Raw genomic sequence first — 21,039 nt, 5'->3', positions numbered from 1 at the left:
TTAAAAAAAAACCCACAAACACAAAACTCCTTATATTCCCAGAGGTATCATTACAGCTGGCTCCACAGTACAAGCATGATTAAGGCAGCTCAGCCAATGACATGTTCTGGATGACTAATTCTCCTATGCACCTCTGTGTTCAGAATGGCAATTTTGTGCTGAAATTTAAAAAACTTTACACAAAAAATAGAGAAACTAATCTTTTCAATCTTCTAGACAATTTAAAAACAGTCCCTTTATCCTTAGTGAATTTTCAATACACAATTTTTTGCTATTTTCTTTATTTCACTCAGATTGGACACTGAAATTAAAGTGGCCAGTTTTATTTTGTTTTTGTTTTTTTGTAGCCAAAAACAATGCCACCTTTTGGTTTCCAAAAATATTAAAAAGCTTTTTTCAAAATCCTTCCTTTGTGTTTTAAACAAAAAGTTAGGTCTAGACTCTAAACTGTGTGCCCCTTTCTCTGAGCAAGCAAGTAAAATTTGAAATTCCTGTGTCAACAACTTTAAAACAGCACAGAGAAAGATCGAGGTCTTTCAGTTACCGACCTATAAATCAAACTATCATTTTCCTTTTAATGCAAGAAAAAGTCAGATTTTACTTTTACAATTGCCCTCTGAATTCATATATGTTCCCAGTCCTGGTCTTTCATTTCACAAGACTTGTGATTTTTTATGAACCAAGTATTTACTCACAGCTAGTGAAATTTCAGGATCTTCATCGAATGAATCAGCATCACTCTCTTCAGTCTGATATATCGTCACTTGATATACCTGATGGAAGAAAATATATTTTAAAACTTCCTTTTACTTGGTTTTTAATTTTAAATGTTTTACTAAAAAACAACCCTGAACAAGTAGTAAAGTACACTTGACAGAATACTTTTTTAAATACTTTTTTAAAAACTTTTTACCAGATAGAAAATAGTACTAGCTAAAGTTCTAGATGATGTGGCTATATACTACACGCATTTTCTTGGAATACAGAATTAAGAGGGAGCACTACTACTTACGGGTATAGACATCACTGTAATTAATTACCAGCTCTAGAAACTTTTGTTCTCATTTGGGAACAGCCTCTTGGAAGATTTACAATATAGACAGACAACAGTGGGCCTCCCTCAAATGGATAATGTCAATTGTGAACAAAAGCTTTAGCAATACAAATATTTCACTAGTCAACACAGTAAATGAAAGACACTAATTCCAATACTCTGCACCATAGAGCTCAGTATTTGTAATTTTTAAGGCTACCCATGCTGTCTCCTAATGATATAAGACAGCAGTGGCCAAACTGTGGCTCACGAGATGCATGCAGCTCTGTTACTGTTAAAGCGTGGCTCCCGGAGCCACCCACACTCTACCTACCAAACTTGAGTAGCGGAGCTTGGGACCTCTGCCTTGCAGCAGGGTGGTGAGGTAGTGGCTTCTGCCCAGCATGGGTGAGGTGGAGCTTTTGGGTTTCAGCACTCCTGGGCATGCCTGCCAGGGCTCAGGGTTCAGTGGGAGCGGGGCTGAAACCCAAAGCCCCGGCAGGCACCTTCCACAGGACTGAAGCTCTGAGCCCCAGCAGGTGTGCCTTGGCACTGAAGATTGTCGTATATGACTCTGAGGGTCAGTAAGTTTGGCAACCCGATATAAGATCTTAAATAGTTTTTAAAAATGTATTCTAAAAATACTTCTATTCATTTTTCACTTTATGCAGATAAATATCCTATTTAATACGTTTTGCCTTTCAAAAATTATGAGGTTTTCTTCCAGTAAAGTTACAAGTTCATATACATATTCCAAGCTAAGGCCTTTATCCTGCAAAAAAACATGCATAAGTGGACTCCTGACCCTGCACTGAACCCCAGTGACTTCAACAGCTAGCCAGTGAATTTTACTGGATGAAATTCTATGGCCTATGTTATGGAGGAAGTCAGATTAAATTATTGTAATGGTCCCTTCAGACCCTATAAATGACCCCGATGGAGCTCTGCCTACAGGGAGCTTCTTGCAGAACATGACTAAATTTGTACAAAGAAAACTCAGTATAAAGAATGGCAGTACATATTTGCCATACAGCACATACAGTCATGAAAGAAGACTATGGAAATGTTTCATATTGGATTCCAACAAAATGCTTCTGCTATAACATTTCAGATGGGGGGGGTGGGGGTGGGGAAGGATGGGGAATATACATGCCTCATCATCTTCATCTGTGAGCTCTTGTCCTTCTTCATTATGGCTATAATCTTCTGAATAAATGGACTCAACTTCAAACTCAACACTGAACTGGTCTGAAACAGAACTCTGGTCAAACCAATCATCAGAGTTTTCACTTAATGAACTGGCATGAAGATCCTGAATATAAAGGGGAGGGGGGGGAATATATTTAACTTCATTAATACATTCTTATGACTCATACTGCTACATGTGTATTTAAACATAACAGTAAAGAGAAACTGTTTAATTGGCTGCCAGCCAGAGATAAGTCATGTCTCAGCCAAATATCTCATACCACTCAAGATGTTGGGATTTCTGCTGCAGCTGCACAATTTAGAAATATATTATTGGATTTATAAAACCTTTAAAAATTATTTTTAAATGAATGAAAATAACATTGGAACTGTCTCCAAAACTAGTATGTTGAAATACAACACAAGTGAAGTTTGAATTTACATTTGCTAACATTTAAAATATACAGAAAAGCAGATGATATATTGTGTGAATTTAATAATAAGTATTTCACTTGTGTACTGAAATTTTATAAGACTTACAGCATCTTTTATCAAATCTCAGAATGCTTTAACAAAGGTGTGTAACTATTAACCCACATTTTACAGATGGGAAACTGAGAAGTGTAAATAACTTACTCTAATCATGAAACACACTCTCGCTGGGAATACAGATATTCATACACAATTCAGAGGCACCACTTTTCTTTTTTACTGTACCAAGGGCTAAGAATTCATTTGTTTTGCTTCCTTTTCTGAATATTCATAATGAAGATTTAAGAAAATTCCATTCTTAAGTTTTATGATCCAAGCCACATAAAATACAACACTTGGGTTCTCTGACATCACTAGAAGCATTATTTGTTTCAAATATTAATATGAGAACCAAGATGCATGTTTGGGAAATTTGAGAACTCAACATAATTAAAAATACATCTTGCTTACAGGACTTGCAGAGTCTATTGAGTCGCTGCTGTTGCTTCCTTCGCAGCATAGCCCACTTACAACACACCAAGAAAGGCTTTCATCAAATGTGAGCGAAATGCTGTCTGACTTATGCCGTTTTCTTCTTTCACTAGGTTGTTCATCTGAAGAACTTTCTTCTGTGTCAGAGAGAAAAAGCTTATTAATCCAAAGGAATCTATGAAGTGTGCAATGTTACATGCATTTTAGAAGATGTTTAAACTGGATTTTACTTATTCAGAACTTCAATATTAAAATTATTCAGTGTTTTTCAATGGAAAATTAAATAAAGGCACCTGACCTATTTTAAAAAGACAATGAAACACATTCTTCCCATATTCCTAAAAGAAAATGGTGTAAAATGGGCAAAAAACTGACATTTCTGAGTCTGTTTTTCACTGACCGCCCCATCATTAAGATGTATAAATGGTAATTTCCCCAGGCAATAGATACTATGACTAAGGAATCATAAGAACGAACTCCTGGCCACCTCTGGAAATCGAGGATTTCATTTTAGCTTTACATGCAACAGTATATTTATTGGTATCAGGATTTCTATTATAACCCCAATTTGCGGGTGTATAAAAGTCCACACTAAAAATTCCTTCAAAACTAAAACGTGATGTTCAAGATGTCAACTGTGGAAACACTGTTTTAAGCTGAAGAACTCAAAAACACTAATTTTTGGATGTTTCTGACGTTTTGGACTCTTGTAGCATGAAGGAGGGCGGGAGTAGGGAGACAGTATTTTGGGTATAAATGTATCAAAATTCAACTCCACTGACCTTAAGAAAAGGCATTATAAAAAAGAATTTGACAAAGACTTAAGCAGCTGCCAAGTCAGTGTGTAATAAATGCAGTGGAGTGAAATTCCCTACCAGGATTGGCAAATTGGTTCAATGACCATTCAACAGAGCCTGCTGCCGCCTACAGGTGCCTTTCACAAACTCGCTCTATTGCCCAATCCTTTCTTTGCACTGTAAAAACGTTTGAAAAATCCACCCCAGGGCCTCTAAGCCTGGCATCTTTAGTTTTAAAAGAAAAAAAAGAACAAAACACTTGTACATACTTTGTGACTCCTCTTACTTTCCCTTGATGCTTCTTGGCTCAGTCCCTCTCTCTTTTCTTTTTTCGCCCTGAGAGCCCCAACCTTCAAACTTAGATGCCCCCAGGCCCAACCGTTGCTCCTGTCCATCGTTGTCCTCATTAAGTTGTCATCTCTCCATAAGGTACCGATAACATGCCAACACACGGTTTCTAAACATTTACAGTGAAATAGTAGCGGCTCCAAAGGAGCCGCTACCATCCCAATGTAACGAGCATAATGGTTTAAGGGGAAGATTTCCTACAAATTAAAAAAACAGTGTACATAAAAACACTATATTAGAAGAATTTTAAGGCTGTAATAAACTGACAAATGGATGCAAAGACAGAGTTAATGATTAAGCTTGCAATAAGCAGGCACAACAGAACACCTGATTACTCTGGGTTGTAAGTATTACAAGTTATAATCCTTAATTGTGAATTTTCATCCTTTCACCAGTTTGAGTTACAACATTAAAGAGTTATTTTAATATAGTGTGAATGGCTTATAAATGCAGTAAAGTTTTACGATAGGGTAGGATGACTGCTGCCTAAATACTACAAAGATAAGCATATCAGAAATACCTTACATAGATACAAAATAAATATTGCATGCTATAATTTTATGTGAAAGGTTGTTGTTACTCATCACAACTCTCAAGAATCACCAGATAAGTAGTGATAAAAAGCAGGTTGATGTGGAAATTACCAGTGCATATTACATATAATTGAAAGTTATGAAGTGTTACCACCAAGAGGTTGAAAGTTACACAACTCAAACAAAGAAAACAAAACAAAGCACTCAAACACCCACTAAATATCAGAATCAACACCTCAGATTTTAAGAATGCATTAACCAATAAATATTAAGTTGCCATGTAGAGGGGTGAGGTAGAGAAAAGAATCAGAGGGCCAAATTTTCGCAGGTATTTAGGTGACTAAATACTTTTGAAGATCTGGACCAAGATAACTGGATAAAATAAAGCCTTTCACCCCACGTCAGTGACTTAAATCCAATACAAGTAGGTTACAAACAGCAACTAAAAGTTAAAATCTGGTGGCTGTCTGAAGAGTAACCTGACATCAGTTTTATCTATCACCCTGCTGGTAGTCCTTGCAGATCAGGACTGTACCATGCTGGTGAGGTTATTACATATATAATCATAGCACCTAGACGCCTTAGTCACGGACCAGAGCCCCACTGTGCTAGGACAGTGGTTTTCAATCTGTGGACCATGGACCCCTAGGGGTATGCAGACTATGTCAAATATTCCCCAAGGGATCCGTACCTGCAGTCGAAATTTTTAAGGGGTCCACAAATGAAAAGAAGATTGAAAACTGCTGTGCTAGAAGATGTACACACAAGTGGGGAAGTCTGTATTGCCATTACCCATACTGTATCTATTCTATGGATAAGCAGAGAAGCTCATTCTCCAGGGCTGTCAATCTGGTACCTTTCACAATGGCTAAAAACATGAAAATGTGGACTCCCCAACAAAAGATGACATGAGCCAGTGATATACAAGTTTGGTCTAGGTGTACATGTTCTTGAAAGGTATAAAATATTGAAAATCCTTCATTATAAATGTGCACCTACCAGATTCACTGAGCATCCTCCTAGAAGAGGTAGTTGGTCTAGAAGTCAAATTTGGGGATGTCTGTTTTTCGTCAACTAACTCTTGCATGGATTCCTGTTTAACAAAAATACTAAGTAAGCATAGTATTAATGTGGATAGCATGAAATTAATTTTAATCTTTCAACTGCATCCAAATCTCAATGGTAAAGCAAATGAAGTTGTGAAACTTGAAAGAATGTATATGTTAGAATGTATCAAGTAGTTAGATCACCTTTAGAACGTTGCCTTTTTCAAGTTGACACCTGGACTCATTCTCAGATGTGTTTGCTTCCATAGACTCTGAAAAAGAAAAATACATAATGCAATGCATCAGAAAGGAAATATCTGCAGACTCAAGGGACTGCAGTGAAAGTTGTAAAAATATACTGCAAATACTTTGTACGTATCATTTTAAATCTTAATTCAGAGTATACTTTATATTTACAAAATCACTTCATACTCTTAAGAAATGTTCAAGGTTTTCTTTATAACATTATATACACAATTGTAAGAAAAAAATGCAACTGTTTTGGAATTTTTCACAGATGAAAAAGAATATTGGGAGAAAATATTCTTATAAATAAAACAATTTTTAACTAGATATCAACATGATGATACTAAACTATTTACAAGACGACAAATACAAGATCTACTGGTTTACAAAAGACGACATCAAGCTCTGCAAGAGATGTTTACAGTCATTAATATCCTGCTAAGACACAGAAATAATTGTTCTAAACTACATTGTCAGAATGGACCCTGAACTACACAATGCAACTAGTTATTTTCACGACAAAAGGTATCCATTTAGAACAAAGTTAAGTATAGTAAGCACATACCCTTTTTATTTGACCAGATTTTATCTCTGAGATCTTCTCTACTTCTATCCTTCTACTCTGCTGTTCTGGCCAAGATTTTCAAAAATAGGAGCCTAACGTTAAGCCCCAAAGTCCATATTTAGGGACTTGCCTGATATTCAAGTATTGAGCACCCAACTGCACTCACTGAAGCCAATGGTGCTCCATACTTTGGAAAATCAAGCAGATTACATGTATAAATGTAGATTTAAGAGCCTTTTTTAAAAAGAATTCACCCCCATATTTAACTTTCATTTCACTCATTTCTTAAATTTAAGTTACATCAACAGCTGCATTATCAATCCTTCTCTTGCAGATGTGAATAAATTGAAATAGACCATAGTCTATTTTATGAAATTATATATGGATTTATTAAACTCATAACAACAAAGTATATAAATTTCTTTTCCTGCTACTTTTATTGTTTATCGTGTCAACTATTACAAGAAAAATGTTAACTCAAATTAGACAGGGTAGTTAAGAATGAACCAATTTTGAAATATTTTGTTTTTAAAATATATTTCTTAGCGTGAGTTGAGTATGTAAAGAAAGCAGAATCAAAGTCTGCACATAATGCCTTATCCTGTTTCCACTGAAGCCAACGAAAATTTTGCCAGTGACTTCACTATGAGCAAGTTCAAGCCCATTTTCTGTGCTCGACCCATAACCTTAAACAGTTTATTTGTAAAAGATGCAATTCACCTCCAACAGTGCTACAAAAAAGTGACAATAATTACATCATCTATCAATGACTGAAGTTAACTGAATATCGCCTACAACGTAAGTTAATACAGCTTTCAGGACTTGCATTAATAAAGACCACTTCCCCCCCCCCCCCCCCCCCCCACCAAAAAAGGCCTTTCAACACTAACTTACCTTGTTGACTGACTGCTATCAAGTTACTGGAAATCATGGAGTATACCTTCCTTGAAGGGAGACAAAATAGACATTTCATAGATTTAAAAATTATAAATTAGAAGTTCCTATTTACTGTGGTAAATTTAGCCAAACTAGAAGAGAGAAAGACCAAGCTGAAAACATTGATTATTTTGTAGTGTCATGATTAGAGCTGGCTGAAAAAGAGGTACCAAAACAAACGGAAGAAACTTTAAATGCTTTTTTCTAAAAAGTTGGAAAAAATTCCATTTTGAATTTTTTTCAAAAAATGAAAAACTTCAACAAGATGAGGAATTTTCTTCTGAAAGTTTCAATTTTGTCAAAAAGCCATTTCTCACTTAACCAGTAGACCTCTAGTCATGATTCACAGCATTTTTAATGGAACTTGTACAGCATTATTTCAGGGTTTAATCCAGAGATAAAGATCTTCAACTTTTAGGGCAGTGGCAAGACCCAGGTCATGCATACTGGCTTTGCAGCAATATAACCTATTTCAGAAGAAAGTCTAGACAGCTGCAGAGGGAAATCTTCAACCGCCGTCACTCTGCACTGATGAGTTGTGTAGCTGCCTGGAGAAAAACAAAAGAGCGTATGCCTCTTCTCTGCAACCCCCTTTACTGGACTTGGTCTCCCATGCATAAGGAGTTAATAATGGGAAGAGGACAGTCTGAAGTGCTTGTGTAATGTCTAAATTATGTTGCTGTTACCTCAAGGGGTAGAGGGGAGAATCTCTCTTCAAAGTAGACAGAAGCTCTAAGGTTACTGAACCTCAGAAGTTTGTGTTCCTTCTGAGGTCTGGAAGTTATAGATATAAATGCAGGCTGAATCATGCCTCCCTCTAAAAAAAAAAATGGACATCTGGGGGCATACAATTATGACAATTCCATCTGTCAATACTTATGCAAATAAAATATGCGACAAATTGCAAACCAACACATAAGTTCAGTGTGTTACATACATTTCATACTGATCTTTCTCACAAAGAATATGAAATGTACCTGTGTTCTTTTACCGAAAAGCTTGGTACCCCAAATAGATCTCCAAGAAGATCATCTGCACAGTGGACAATATGCTGCTGTTTTTCATCATATAATCGTTTAGACATAATATATTGGCCAAGATAGAATATTACCTACAATGCAAGTCAAATATAGTTATATTAAATATATTTATAACTTTAAAGTATAAAAACAATATAAAATAACCTATTTCAAACCCCTAAAGAGTCTATTCTCTTTTCAATTATCAGCTGCAACTCCATATTAATATTAAAAGAGTTATAAATAAATACTACTTTACATAGCAGTTTTTGTCTGTAGTTCTCAAAGCTCTATACAGTACTCCATTTTACAGACAGACAAACTATGGTACAGATGTTAAGTGACTTGATCGAGGTCACAAAGCAAGACTGTGACAGAGCCAGGAACAGAACCATCTCCCAACTTCCACACCAATGCCCTATCCAGTAAGCCACATTATTTTTTCATATTATGGGGTAATTAATAAGTATGGTAAACTTGTAAGAGTAAAACTTATATTTATTGCCATCCATCATTGTTAATGAGAAGTTCTGATAATTTACCTCTTTCATTGTAAAAGTGTCTTTCTGGGCACCAGCAAATTTTAACAACTTCAACAATAGTGGCTTCGGCTTAAACTGAAAGAAAAAAAAAGAAGCAAATAACATATTTCATTTTTATAGTGCATGTCCTCCCCAAGAACCATAGATTACTTGTGTATTACACCCACAAACACTATGTTAAAAGAGTGTTATTTATGTTGAAACGTCAAGCTTCTCAAAGTTAGGACATGGCAGATTTTTGGTTCCCCGTGCAATCTTAATTTTGTCATTCCCCACGGTGCATTTACCGTTCACATCAAATGAAACAGGGGTCCTGTGAAAATCTGTGTGTCATCACATAATTAAAGACTGTGACAAAATACATATGCACATGAAGGCTAAAGTAAGGTTCTAGAGGCAACGACAGCCTTTGCAACCTAAATAAGATTTGTTTACATGCTTACATAATTTCCTAGGTTTTTCTTTTTAAGAAAAAAGATAAACAAATACTATTACACGCAACTATAACAATCCTCCCTCCCCCAAATCATACATCATCATGGTGTGAACCCTGAACTTTCAGCAATGTAGCCCAGACTGCTCCCCCTTGAACTACAAGGCTTACTACATTAGCTGGTAAGTAGAAGGCTGTTATCCCAAGGGGGGGACCCAGCCTAGCTCTCTCGCACCACCAGGAGGTGTGGCAGCTCCTACCATGGTGCCCTCAAAGTTAACTAGATGGCTCATTAGAGCTATTTCCCCCACCCCCCCCAAGGTCAACGACGCGCTTTTATTGGCCAAGGTTGCACTGGCGTTAAAAAGGGAACTGAACAACTGAACCCCTAAGCGAGTTCACATGGAGCAGCAAGGAGGGCGGTGTGGCCCCATCACTGGGAGGAAGCCATGATGCTGGAGACACTGTCAAAGTCGATCTTCTCCACTATGTTCTTGGGTTTGATACTCTCCTCCTGGTTGCAGATGAAGATCTTGCCCGACTCTGTTTCTGTCCAGCCATATTTGCTCATCCAGACCTTCAGCTGGTTGTCCGAGAGGTCACCCAGCACCTCAGCAAGCAGCCACTGGTTGATGTGCTGGTACGTGATCCCGACCACGTGGCAGATGAACTTCCTAACGGAGTCTTCAAACCCCGTGATCCCATCCAGAAGCTCCATGTTCTCATCCAGGGCTTGCCAGAAGGCCTGGAAGTGGCAGGTCTCCAGTAGCTCTCCCAGGTAGAGGATCTGCCTGATCGGCCTCTCTTCTTGATGAGCCTGGTCGATCAGACACTTGCAGAGGGTGAAGTCCGTGTGCGGCAGGATGGTCAGGGCTTTGAGCAGGATCTGAGCCGTGACGGTGGTTTGGAAGAAAGCAGGATTGAACTGGTACAGCTTGAGCACGGCCAGGTTGGCCTCCAGGTTGTAAGCGTTCTCCTTGGCCTGCGTCTCCACATAGCGCTCATTAGAGCTATTTGCTGGGTTTGGGCATAAGCCCATGTCTCTCTCCCCACATCTTCTTGTACTACAGCAGCTCTAAAAGTTCTTTAGTGTTCCCAATATAGAATGTGATGCTGTTGTTGCTGGTTCAGCAGCAGCATGAACCTGGTCCTAACATGTTCGTGTTTAGTTATTTCAGCAATAAGACAAAATATTTCTGAAGAACAGGTGAGAGAAGGGAAATGGCTTTTTTCAAAAACGTATCTCTTCAGCAAAACCTGAGCTGAATGTCCTGGGACAAAACGGACAGCTCTTCGGTCCAAGGACTTTCCTTCTGCCACATTTCAAAGGTATGATGCAGTTAGAGCTTCTAAAAACGAACTATGAAGCAGTTAGAGCTTCTAAAAATGAAAGGGCCACAAGAATTTTTTTATATGGAAAGTGTTAAGCAACCTAAATACTTGCTCAACCCAACAAGACAAACATACCACTGAAATGCAACAGATGGATATACAATAGAAAGGAACAAACTACATCAAATCCAGTGTAAAAGTATAATTAGGGAGGCCAAAAACGAATTTGAAGAGCAACTCGTAAAAGACAAACTAACAACAAATTTTTTTAAAGCACATCAGAAGCAGGAAGTCTGCCAAAGAATCAGTGGGGCCACTAGAGATCGAGGTGCTAAAGGCACACTCAATGAAGTCACGGCCACTGCACTGGTCTTCACTGCAGAGGATATGGGGGAGATTCCCATACCTTAGCCATTCTTTTTAGGTAACAAATCTGAGGAACCATCCCAGATTGAGGTGTCAGTAAAGGTGATTTTGGAACAAATTGATGACTTACTATGCTTACATTTATCAGGACCCGATTGGTATTCACCCAAGAGTTCTAAAGGAATTCAAACATGAAACGGCTGAGTAACAACTGTGGTATATAACCTATTGTTTAAACTAGATGTCTGGCAAGTAACTAACATAATACCGATTTAAAAAAGCCTCGAGACAATGCTGGAAATTACAGACTGGTAAGCCTAACATCAGTACCAGGCAAACTGGCTGAAACTGTGTGTCTCATAATTGTGTTCTTTACTATAGATCAAGGCTAGTCAATTTTTTTTTGTCCAGATCCAAATATCTTGGTCAAGGTATAGGCAAAGTCCAGACTCCAGAGAAAATAATAAAATAAAGTGCAGTAACATTAATTATAAGTAAATAAGATTTTGGGGTCCATTCAAAAGCGTCTGGCAGGCCAGATTTGACCCATGGTCCGCCTATTGACTACCCCTGCTATATATGAACACGATATGTTGGGGAATAGTCAACATGGCTTTTGTAAGGGGAAATCATGCAGAATCCAATCTAGTAAAATTATTTGAAGGCATCAAGAAATATGTGGACAAAGGTGATCCAATAGATATACCTGGACTTTCAGAAGGCCTCTCACCAAAAGGCTCTTAAGCAAACTAAGCAGTCATGGGATAAGAGGGAAGGTCCTCTCATAGATCAGTATTAAAGTATAGAAAACAAAGGGTAGAAATAAGTGGACAGTTTTCAAAATGGAAAAAGGTAAATAGTAGGATCCCTGAAGGATCTGTACTGGGACCAGTGCTGTTCAATATATTCATAAATGATCTAGGAAAAGGGGTAAGCAGTGAGTAGCAAAGTTTGTAGACAATATAAAAATACTCAAGATTGTAAAGTCCAAAGCTGACTGTGAAGAATTACAGACGGATCTCACAAAACTGGGTGACTGGGCAACAAAATGGCAGATGAAATCCAATCATAGAATTGTAGGACTCGAAGGAACCTTGAGAGGTCTTCTAGTCTAGTCCCCTGCACTCATGGCAGGACTAATTATTATCTAAACCATTTCTGACAGGTGTTTGTCTAACCTGCTCTTAAAAATCTCCAATGATGGAGATTGCACAACCTCTTTACACATTTTATTCCAGTGCTTAACTACCCTGACAGGAAGTTTTTCCTAATGTCCAACCTAAACCACCCTCGCCGCAATTTAAGCCCATTGCTTCTTGTTCTATCCTCAGAGGGTAAGGAGAATAATTTTTCTCACTCCCTCCTGTAACTGTTATGTCCTCTTCTCCAGACTAAACAAACCCATGTATTTCAATCTTCCCTCATAGGTCATGTTTTTTAGACCTTTAATAATTTTTGCTGCTCTTCTCTGGACTTTCTCCAGTTTGTTTACATCTCTCCTGAAATGTGGCATCCAGAACTGGACACAATACTCCAGCTGAGGCTTATCAGCACGGAGTAGATGAGAAGAATTAATTCTTGTGTCTTGCTTACAACACTCCTGGCTAATACATCCAAGAATATTTGCTTTTTTTTTTTTTTTTTGCAATAGTGTTACACTATTGACTCATATTTAGCTTCTGATAAATGCAATGTTGATAAATGCACACTGGAAAAAGTAATTCCAACCATACATACAAAATGATGGAGTCTAAATTAGTTGTTACCACTCAAGAAAGATAATGGAGTCATTTGCAGATAGTTCTCTGAAACTATCCACTCAATGTGCAGCAGCAGTCAAAAAAGCTAACAGTATGCTAGGAACCATTAGGACAGGGGTAAATAATAATACACTAAATATCATAATGCCTCTAGATAAATCCATGGAAAGCCCACACCTTGAATACTGCATGCAATTCTGGTTGTCCCCTTTCAAAAAAAGGATATCTTAGAATTAAAATAAATACAGAGAGGGGCAACAAAAATGATTAGGAGATATAAAACAGCTTCCATATGAGGAGAGATTAAATAGACTGAGACTGTTCATCTTAGAAAAGAGATGACTTCAACAGAACATGATAAAGGACTATAAAATCATGAATGGTGTGGAGAAAATGAATAAGGAAGTATTATTTACCTCTTCACATAACATAGAACTAGGGGTCACCCAATGAAATTAGTAGGCAGCAGGTTTAAACCAAACAAGGATATACTTCACACAATGCACAGTCAACCTGTGGAACTCGGTGCCAGAGGATGTTGTGAAAGCCCAATGTATAAGTGGGTTAAAAAAAGTATTAGATAAGTTCATTAATGGCTAGTAGCCAAGATGATCAGGGATGCAACCTCATGTTGTGGGTGTCCCTACACTTTGACTGCCGGAAGCTGGGATTGGACAACAGGGGATGGATGAATCGCTCAATAAATTGCCCTGTATCATTCATTCCCTCTGAAGCATCTGGCACCAGCCATTGTCGGAAGACAGGATTCTGGGCTAGGTGGACCATTGGTCTGACCCAGTATGGCCATTTGTATGTTTTTACAATGGATTCATAAAGGGAATGAACATCTCTCATTGAAACAGAGAGAATGTATCATAAGTAGACAGAACTTAGGGCTAGTCTACATGGGCAACACTAAACACTTTAACGTGGCTTGTGTAGTCACGGCAGAGCGCTCGGAGAGAGAACTCTCCCATCTCTTAAAAAAAAAAAACCACTCACCTCCAGGAGGGGCATGGCTCCCAGCAGTGGTGCATTGTCCATACTGGAGCTTTACAACGCTGAAACTTGCTGCACTCAGAGGGGTGTTTTTTCACAGCCCTGAGCGAGAAAGTTGCAGTGCTGTAAATTGCCAGTGTAGACAATTATTTAAGCTCTGATCCTGCAACTGGATAGGTGTGGGAGGAAGCTTGTGCCCACAAGGAGCCCTGCTGACTTCAATGGGACTCTATACTAACACAAGGGTCCACCCAGGCATTGTAGATCTGATTGCAGATCAAGGCCTTACAATCACTGTATTGATTTCCATGACAAAACCTCTGACTTTTAAGATATTTTTCATTTTAAATAAATCACTGTATTTTTCCATCCTAAGCTGCATGGTATTCTTTCATGAACATCTGGCTTTTTTCATGTTTTCCTACCTTTCTAGCCTTTTTTTTAGTAACTACTTAACTTTTCTAACAAAGTAAATTCACTTGCAATAGCATGCCATAACTTTTTAAATAACTTAAGTCACATCTGATGTGACAGAAACCATAGGATAGTGACTAACACAATTGCTGCAGTACTGGTACAGTACTCAGACAGAAGAGTGACACACTTAAAGAATCACCACACCCCTGGGCTTTTCATCATAAGGTCTATGTCTCTTACCCTTGCTTTTAAGTTCGAATGCAGCACAAGATGGTATTGACACATACTGAAAACCTATAAAAACAACAAGGAGTCTGGTGGCACCTTAAAGACTAACAGATTTATTTTATGCTATGCATCTGAAGAAGTGAGGTTTTTACCCATGAAAGCTTATGCCCAAATAATCTGTTAGTCTTTAAGGTGCCACCAGACTCCTTGTTGTTTTTATAGATACAGACTAACACGGCTACCCCCGATACCTGAAAACCTATAGTTAAATGAAAACAATGAGGAGTCCTTGTGGCACCTTAGAGACTAACAAATTTATTTGGCCAAAATAAATTGGTGCCACAAGGACTCCTCATTGTTTTTGCTGATACAGACTAACATGGCTACCACTCTGAAACCGTCACCATACAGTTAAATAGAATTAGTTAAATTCACACTCCCTCTGAAACAATACAAACACCATGTATAGAACATACACCTTTCCCAATGCTCTAATATGATTGTCAAGATTTCCATTTTAAATGCTATTTTTATAGGTTTTATATTCTGAATGGATCTAGTAATCTGTTCAAGGCTCAAACGGCATTAAAATCAAACACCTGTTAAAACATTTCTTTAAGAACACATTTAAAACAAACAAAATCCCAGAAACACGAGGTTTAGGTAGCTGTGCCATCCTTCACTCCCAACCGTGAAAGCTGATTTACTCCACAACTGTGCGATTAAAGAGAATCCACTTTAATCCAATACGAACATCTAAGTTTCCTAGCATTGATGTAGGAGCAGTCAGCATCCACATTCTCGACACCTGTCTGTCTACCAGCAGATCCACTGGAAGCAAGCCCCGCAGCCAGCAGGAAAACCTCGGTGTCTGAGAGCCGGGGCCAGGCTACTCACCAGTGCCTCTTGATCGGCGGCGGGAATGGCAGAGGCGCCGGGGCAGTCGTCCGACCCAGCTGACATCTTGGTGTTGCACATTTGCCTGAAACGAAGACGGGCGGCGTTAGCCGCTTGCCCGGCAGCGGGCGAAGCGGGGAGTCCGCACGGAGGAGCAGGGCCGGGGTCGGGGTAACGCGAAGCACTCAGTGCCCTGCGGGACCGGGGGCCCCGGCCTCACCTGGGCGCTCCCGGCGGGCGCACGCGCGGCTGAGCTGCTGCACTGGCATGAAGCGGCGGGGCCGGGCCGGGCCGCCTTTAAATAGCGTCGCCAGCCGAAGGCAAGTCGGGGCTTAGCTCCTGCGCTGGCCGCGGCATGTCTGAGCATGACCCGGGGGTGACGCTGCTGCGTCACAGGGGAAGGCCGCGCGCGCGCGCCGCTGCTGACTCACCCAACGGCTGGGGCGGCCGCCTCGGTCCGGCCCCTCGCCCCAGCCCCGCGGCCGCCTGTTCCTCTTCCCCGGGCGGGCCCCGCGCGGCCTCGCTCCGCAGCTCTGCGGGGCCTGCCCACCAGGAGTAGGGGAAGCGCCCGCCTACCCCGCCCGCCCGGCCCGGCCCAGCCCAGCGCCCCGTCCCCACGCACCGCCAGCCGCCGGGGAGGGGGAGGCGCCGCTACCTCCCGCGAACGGCTGCGGCCAGGCCCGCTCCGAGCGCCGCCATTTCCCCGACGCTGCGCGGCACAACGCCCACGGGCCGGTGGTTTCCTCGCTGCGCACCCGGCAGGCGGGCGCCCCCTCGCGGCCACGAGAGCCTGCCCGGCCCGAGCTGCATCCGGGTCTCTCGCCTGGGCCTAGCTGCGCGTAGCGCGCAGGCTCCCAAGGGGGAGGGGCCGCTGCTTAGCCCGGGCTTGTCCCCAGCCCCGCCAAGGCCCTGCCTCCGCCCGCCCGCCCAGACTGAGGGGACCCGCCACCACCTCCCGCAGCTGCAGGACTGAGCCCCGGCCTGACCCAGCCCTTTTCACACACTCCGGGAGCTGCATTTCTCCCGTGGCCAAAGCGACCCCTCTGCATTGCCCCCACTGCCCTATTCCCCGCCCACGCAGAGGGGCAGTTGTCTCCCCCCAAGGCAGGTGTCCACACCGGCCAGCAAACCAGGAGCAGGATCCCGAACTGCGCGGCTGTTTGCTCCACTCCAGTGGTGCCGAGCCTGGAGCGCTGAACAGCACGTGAACCCACTTGTTGAACTGGTTTGTAACTGGGGCCTGGCCCAGTCATCTGTGGCGGGTTGGATAACAGAAACCCCATTGGGAGCTGCCAACTGATGTACCAAGATTACTCCAGCACCCCGTCTTGCTGAGCCAGACACTCCGGTCTGCTCCAGTACAGACCCCGGGTCTGAATTGCTTGCCCCAAAACTGGTTTACCTGAAAGCAGCTAACAGCAGTGTGCTTGTCTTTAACACCCAGATGCCCAACTCCCAATGGGATCTAAACCCAAATAAATCCATTTTACCCTGTATAAAGCTTATACAGGGTAAACTCATAAATTGTTTGCCCTCTATAACACTGATAAAGAGATATGCACACCTGTTTGCCTCCCCCCCCCAGGTATTAATATATATACTCTGGGTCAATTAATAAGTAGAAAATGATTTTATTAAATACAGAAAGTAGGATTTAAGTAGTTCCAAGTAGTAACAGACAACAAAGTAAGTCACCAAGCAAAATAAAATAAAATGCGCAAATCTATTCTAATCGAACTGAATACAGATAATCTCACCTTCAGAGATGCTTCAGTAAGTTTTTTCCTCAGACTGGACACCTTCCAGGCCTGGGCACAATTCTTTCCCCTGGTACAGCTCTTGTTCCAGCTCAGGTGGTAGCTAGGGGATTCTTCATGATGGCTCCTCCCCGCTCTGTTCTCTTCCACCCCTTTATATGTCTTTTGCATAAGGCGGGAACCCTTTGTCCCTCTGCGTTTCCACCCCCCCTCACTGGAAAAGCACCAGGTTAAAGATGGATTCCAGTTCATGTGACATGATTGCATGTCACTGTAAGACCCCAAGCCTTCATTCCTCCCAGCCTGACTCACAGGAAGGCTTGCCTGCAAACAGAGCCATGCAGTCAATTGCCCTGTTGATGGGAGCCATTAAGATTCCAAACCCCATTAATGGCCCACACTTTGCATAATTACAATAGGTCCTCAGAGTTTTATTTCATATTTCTAGTTTCAGATACAAAAGTGATACCTTTATACAAACAGGATGACCACACTCAGTAGACAATAAGCTTACAAGAGACCTTTTGCATAAAGCGTATTCCAGTTACATTATATTCACTCTATCAGATTTTTATAAAATCATATAGACTGCAACGTCACACCATCATCCTCAGTTACTGTTCTATAGATTAGGTTTTAACCATGCATATATAACATACGCCTGGATTTCTGCGGACAGCAGGACTACACACCCATAAGGAACATATCACAGGATCGAGGCCGTGGTCATCTGACAAAAAATCCCTGCCTAGCCTGAGGTCAGGAAAAACACACTTACATGAATAACTGTTTGAATCAAGTTTAGTAGTTTCAACTGTAAAGAGAAAAACAGAGGCACAGGAAAGGGAAAAGTTGGATGTAGTGATAGATATTTCTAGTCATTTTCTTTCCAGCTCATGTTCTCCCTCTTGTCTCACAAAGTCCACATTTTTTAGTAAAACCCTCTATAAAAAATACTAGTATTTCATTAAAAACTTATTGGGTGTAGAGGTGAAGAGTTAAGGGCAGTCAGAGGAGAAAAATTAGGGCCCATCAATAATAGCAAGTCTACTATGTAATCCTGTTTTTTCCCTGCAAATCTTTATTTCCCCTTTTTATTTATTAAGAACATAAAATTCTCTATACTATATTAGGCCATCCAGTGTTTCCTGTATAGCTGTTTGCTTCCGCCATGCACGCTGCCAGTTGTGCAATGCCATAGAGGTGGGCTGGGGGAAAGGGAATTTTTCTGACTTGTGTGTCAATTATCTTAAATGCTGAAGTATAAGGTTTGATTACATTTATTTTAGTAGAAGTTACTACTATTGATGTTAAAGTTTTATAATTCTTTAATAAATCCAGCTACAACATATTATTATTATAGAACAGTTGTCTGTGACCTATGGCATTTCATCCAGATGAATAAAAGCAGAGAGCCTTTCATATCATTCACATAACTAATTCAATGCCAGATTAAAGTAAATTTTATTCAGTTTGGTACTAGATGAAGACACTCTTGCTGGCTAGTTTGATTTCCAAACTCCCCCATAATAGGCATACGTATTACTAATTTTTACTAATGTATGCAAATCAGTGGTTAAAGTAGATTGAAACAGGAGGGGAATGTGTGGAAAGGAGCTGTTTACTCAGTCCAAGCAGAGGTGGGGAAGCCACCCTCTCCTTTTTTTTCCTCTCCTTTAATCCCTGATTCAAATATTCTAATAAGTATAGGGTCTTCAAATTAAAAAGATAAAATGTAAATTAATTTTAGTAATAGAATTATTTGTTTCTACTCTGGTTTCTCTTCAGATCGTATAAATCTTTCGCCTTTTACTAATTATACTGTTAATTGTATAAGTCAGTAGAGCTGGTCAAAATTTTTCATTCAAAATCTTTTTTTTTTTTTTTTTAACACAAAATTAGACCTTTTTTTGAAACCATAGCATTTGGTTTTTAACATTTTCCATTTTTCTGCTGAAACCTACAACTGCCAATTTTTTAAATTGAAATCTAGGAATGGAAAGAACAGACCTGAATCATTTGAGAGTGGAAGGAGAATAAAGGTAAGAACTGCACATGTTTAATTCTAATCTTATGTAATCATTTTAATAGCGTAATATAGTACAGCCTTGGTTATCAGAACATGATGGAGAACAAAAAGGAAATTTGGATAATGATGTTTTTGGATATTGAGAGAATTTTCATTGTAGGACATGATCCTGTTTCAGATAGTGTTTAGAGATGTGCTACTGTTAGGAATGAGTGATAGTTACCAAAGCTCAACAAAGCTACTTGCCCATGACAACTAACATAGGCCTGGTCTATACCTAAAAATTAGATTGAGCTAGGTAAATTGCTCAGGAAAAAAAAAAGTTTGCTCCCTGTTTGATATAATTAGGTCGACCTAATCCCCACTGTAGACACAGCTAAGTCGATGGAAGAATTCTTCCATCAACCTAGCTACCAGCCACCTCTCATAGAGATGAATTAATTACAGAGACAGAAAAACCTCTTCCATCGATGTAGGAAGCATCTATGCTATGACACTACAGTGGCACAGCTGTAGCCGTTATAATGTAGCTACACCCTTGTCTGCACAAGAGATAGACAAATGTCTAGAGCCCTGCGCAGATACACATTTATATCCACGGATGCAAATTGGTATCCGCGGAACCACAGTGGCGAAAGGAGCAGAACATGGAGCTGCCGCTCCCAGGAGCCAGCGCCCCACGCTAGCAGCTCCTCCGGCATGGCTGTACCGCCCACAGCCCTGCCTCAGTCCCTTTCACATAGCTGTCTGCCTCTCCTGTCTGGGGGCATGCACGCCCCTTTAACACAAGAGCACAACCCGGGACAGCTGCTGGTGAGCCTGGTGCCCGCCCCAGTGGGCAGGGTTGGGGGTGGTACAGCCGCACTGGAGGAGCTGCTGGCGCGGGACACGGGCTTTTGGGATTGGCAGTCCCACCCCACGTTCTGTTTCCTTTGCCGCTGCGGTTCCCAGGAGAGCCCTGCGGTTCCGCAGATAACTATTTATATCCGTGGGTATACATTTGTATCCGCGCAGGGCTCTACAAATGTCTGGGCTTGTCCATTGGACAAATAGTTTTTCAACAGGACCTTGTAAAAATTCCAGTGATCATTAAATCTAGGTATTTGTGTGTGAGTACTTAGATTTTCAAGACAGTCTTGTTATTCTTCTAAAACACAAAGCTCAAGGTCCAAGAAGTTACACGAGTGGCATTTAAACAATTGCCAGAATTTTTGAGATGTGTTTACATTCCATTATCTCCAGAATTTCAAAGTGCAGAAAGATTGTTTTCATGAGGACGGAATGTCCTAGCCTACAGCTGACAAAGCAAGAATCCTCTCACACTTACCCCTCCCTAACCAAATGTAGCCAGAACCTAACCTGATCATTACAAGAGCGATACTCATACAAAAAGTATTAAAGTGTGTAGAGCTGAATCGCTAGAAGTTTTACTGTTGGACTTAACATAAAACAACAGTGACAGTTTTTACTCTATACTAGGAAATGATTGAATTAACACTTTTATTCCTGTACAGAATGCAACTAGTGAACTGAGGCAAAACAATTAAAAGCACAGACAAAGAACACCTTTTACGTCAACAACATAACAGCTATTACATTCAAAAC

At 40.6% G+C, this 21,039-nt stretch overlaps 2 protein-coding genes across 17 annotated transcripts in view; both read right to left on the bottom strand.

Moving 5' to 3' along the window:
- The window catches only part of MDM2 (MDM2 proto-oncogene), a 60,640-nt gene extending 41,947 nt beyond the window's left edge, over nt 1-18,693 (bottom strand). For 4 of the 16 annotated variants that reach the window (XR_008444737.1, XR_008444738.1, XR_008444739.1 and 1 more), the window contains exons 1-10: nt 16,304-16,487; nt 15,649-15,733; nt 9,217-9,291; nt 8,633-8,766; nt 7,614-7,663; nt 6,113-6,180; nt 5,862-5,955; nt 3,164-3,321; nt 2,187-2,345; nt 696-773 (exon numbers count right to left, since the gene is read on the bottom strand). Coding sequence is in view for 9 of the 16 variants with exons in the window: in XM_054026113.1 (XP_053882088.1) it covers nt 696-773; nt 2,187-2,345; nt 3,164-3,321; nt 5,862-5,955; nt 6,113-6,180; nt 7,614-7,663; nt 8,633-8,766; nt 9,217-9,291; nt 15,649-15,733; nt 16,304-16,458 (1,056 nt within the window). In the remaining 7 variants the exon portion in view is untranslated. Of the gene's footprint in view, nt 1-695; nt 774-2,186; nt 2,346-3,163; nt 3,322-5,861; nt 5,956-6,112; nt 6,181-7,613; nt 7,664-8,341; nt 8,596-8,632; nt 8,767-9,216; nt 9,293-15,648; nt 15,734-15,868; nt 15,998-16,079; nt 16,154-16,270; nt 16,489-17,405 lie in introns of those variants that run through there. The other 12 variants (XR_008444734.1, XR_008444735.1, XM_054026070.1 and 9 more) reach the window with 10 other exon arrangements.
- On the bottom strand, nt 10,002-10,688 carry LOC128830309 (eukaryotic translation initiation factor 3 subunit K-like). The gene has a single exon (XM_054016122.1). It carries the CDS (start codon nt 10,686-10,688, stop codon nt 10,083-10,085), a length of 606 nt encoding a protein of 201 aa, XP_053872097.1. The 3' UTR covers nt 10,002-10,082.
- Nucleotides 18,694-21,039: the final 2,346 nt, after the last annotated feature.

Source organism: Malaclemys terrapin, chromosome 1 (genome assembly GCF_027887155.1).
Source record: "Malaclemys terrapin pileata isolate rMalTer1 chromosome 1, rMalTer1.hap1, whole genome shotgun sequence".
Classification (NCBI taxonomy): domain Eukaryota; kingdom Metazoa; phylum Chordata; order Testudines; family Emydidae; genus Malaclemys; species Malaclemys terrapin.
Note: the sequence above shows the minus strand (reverse complement) of the source record. Positions and strands in the feature narration are given on the sequence as shown.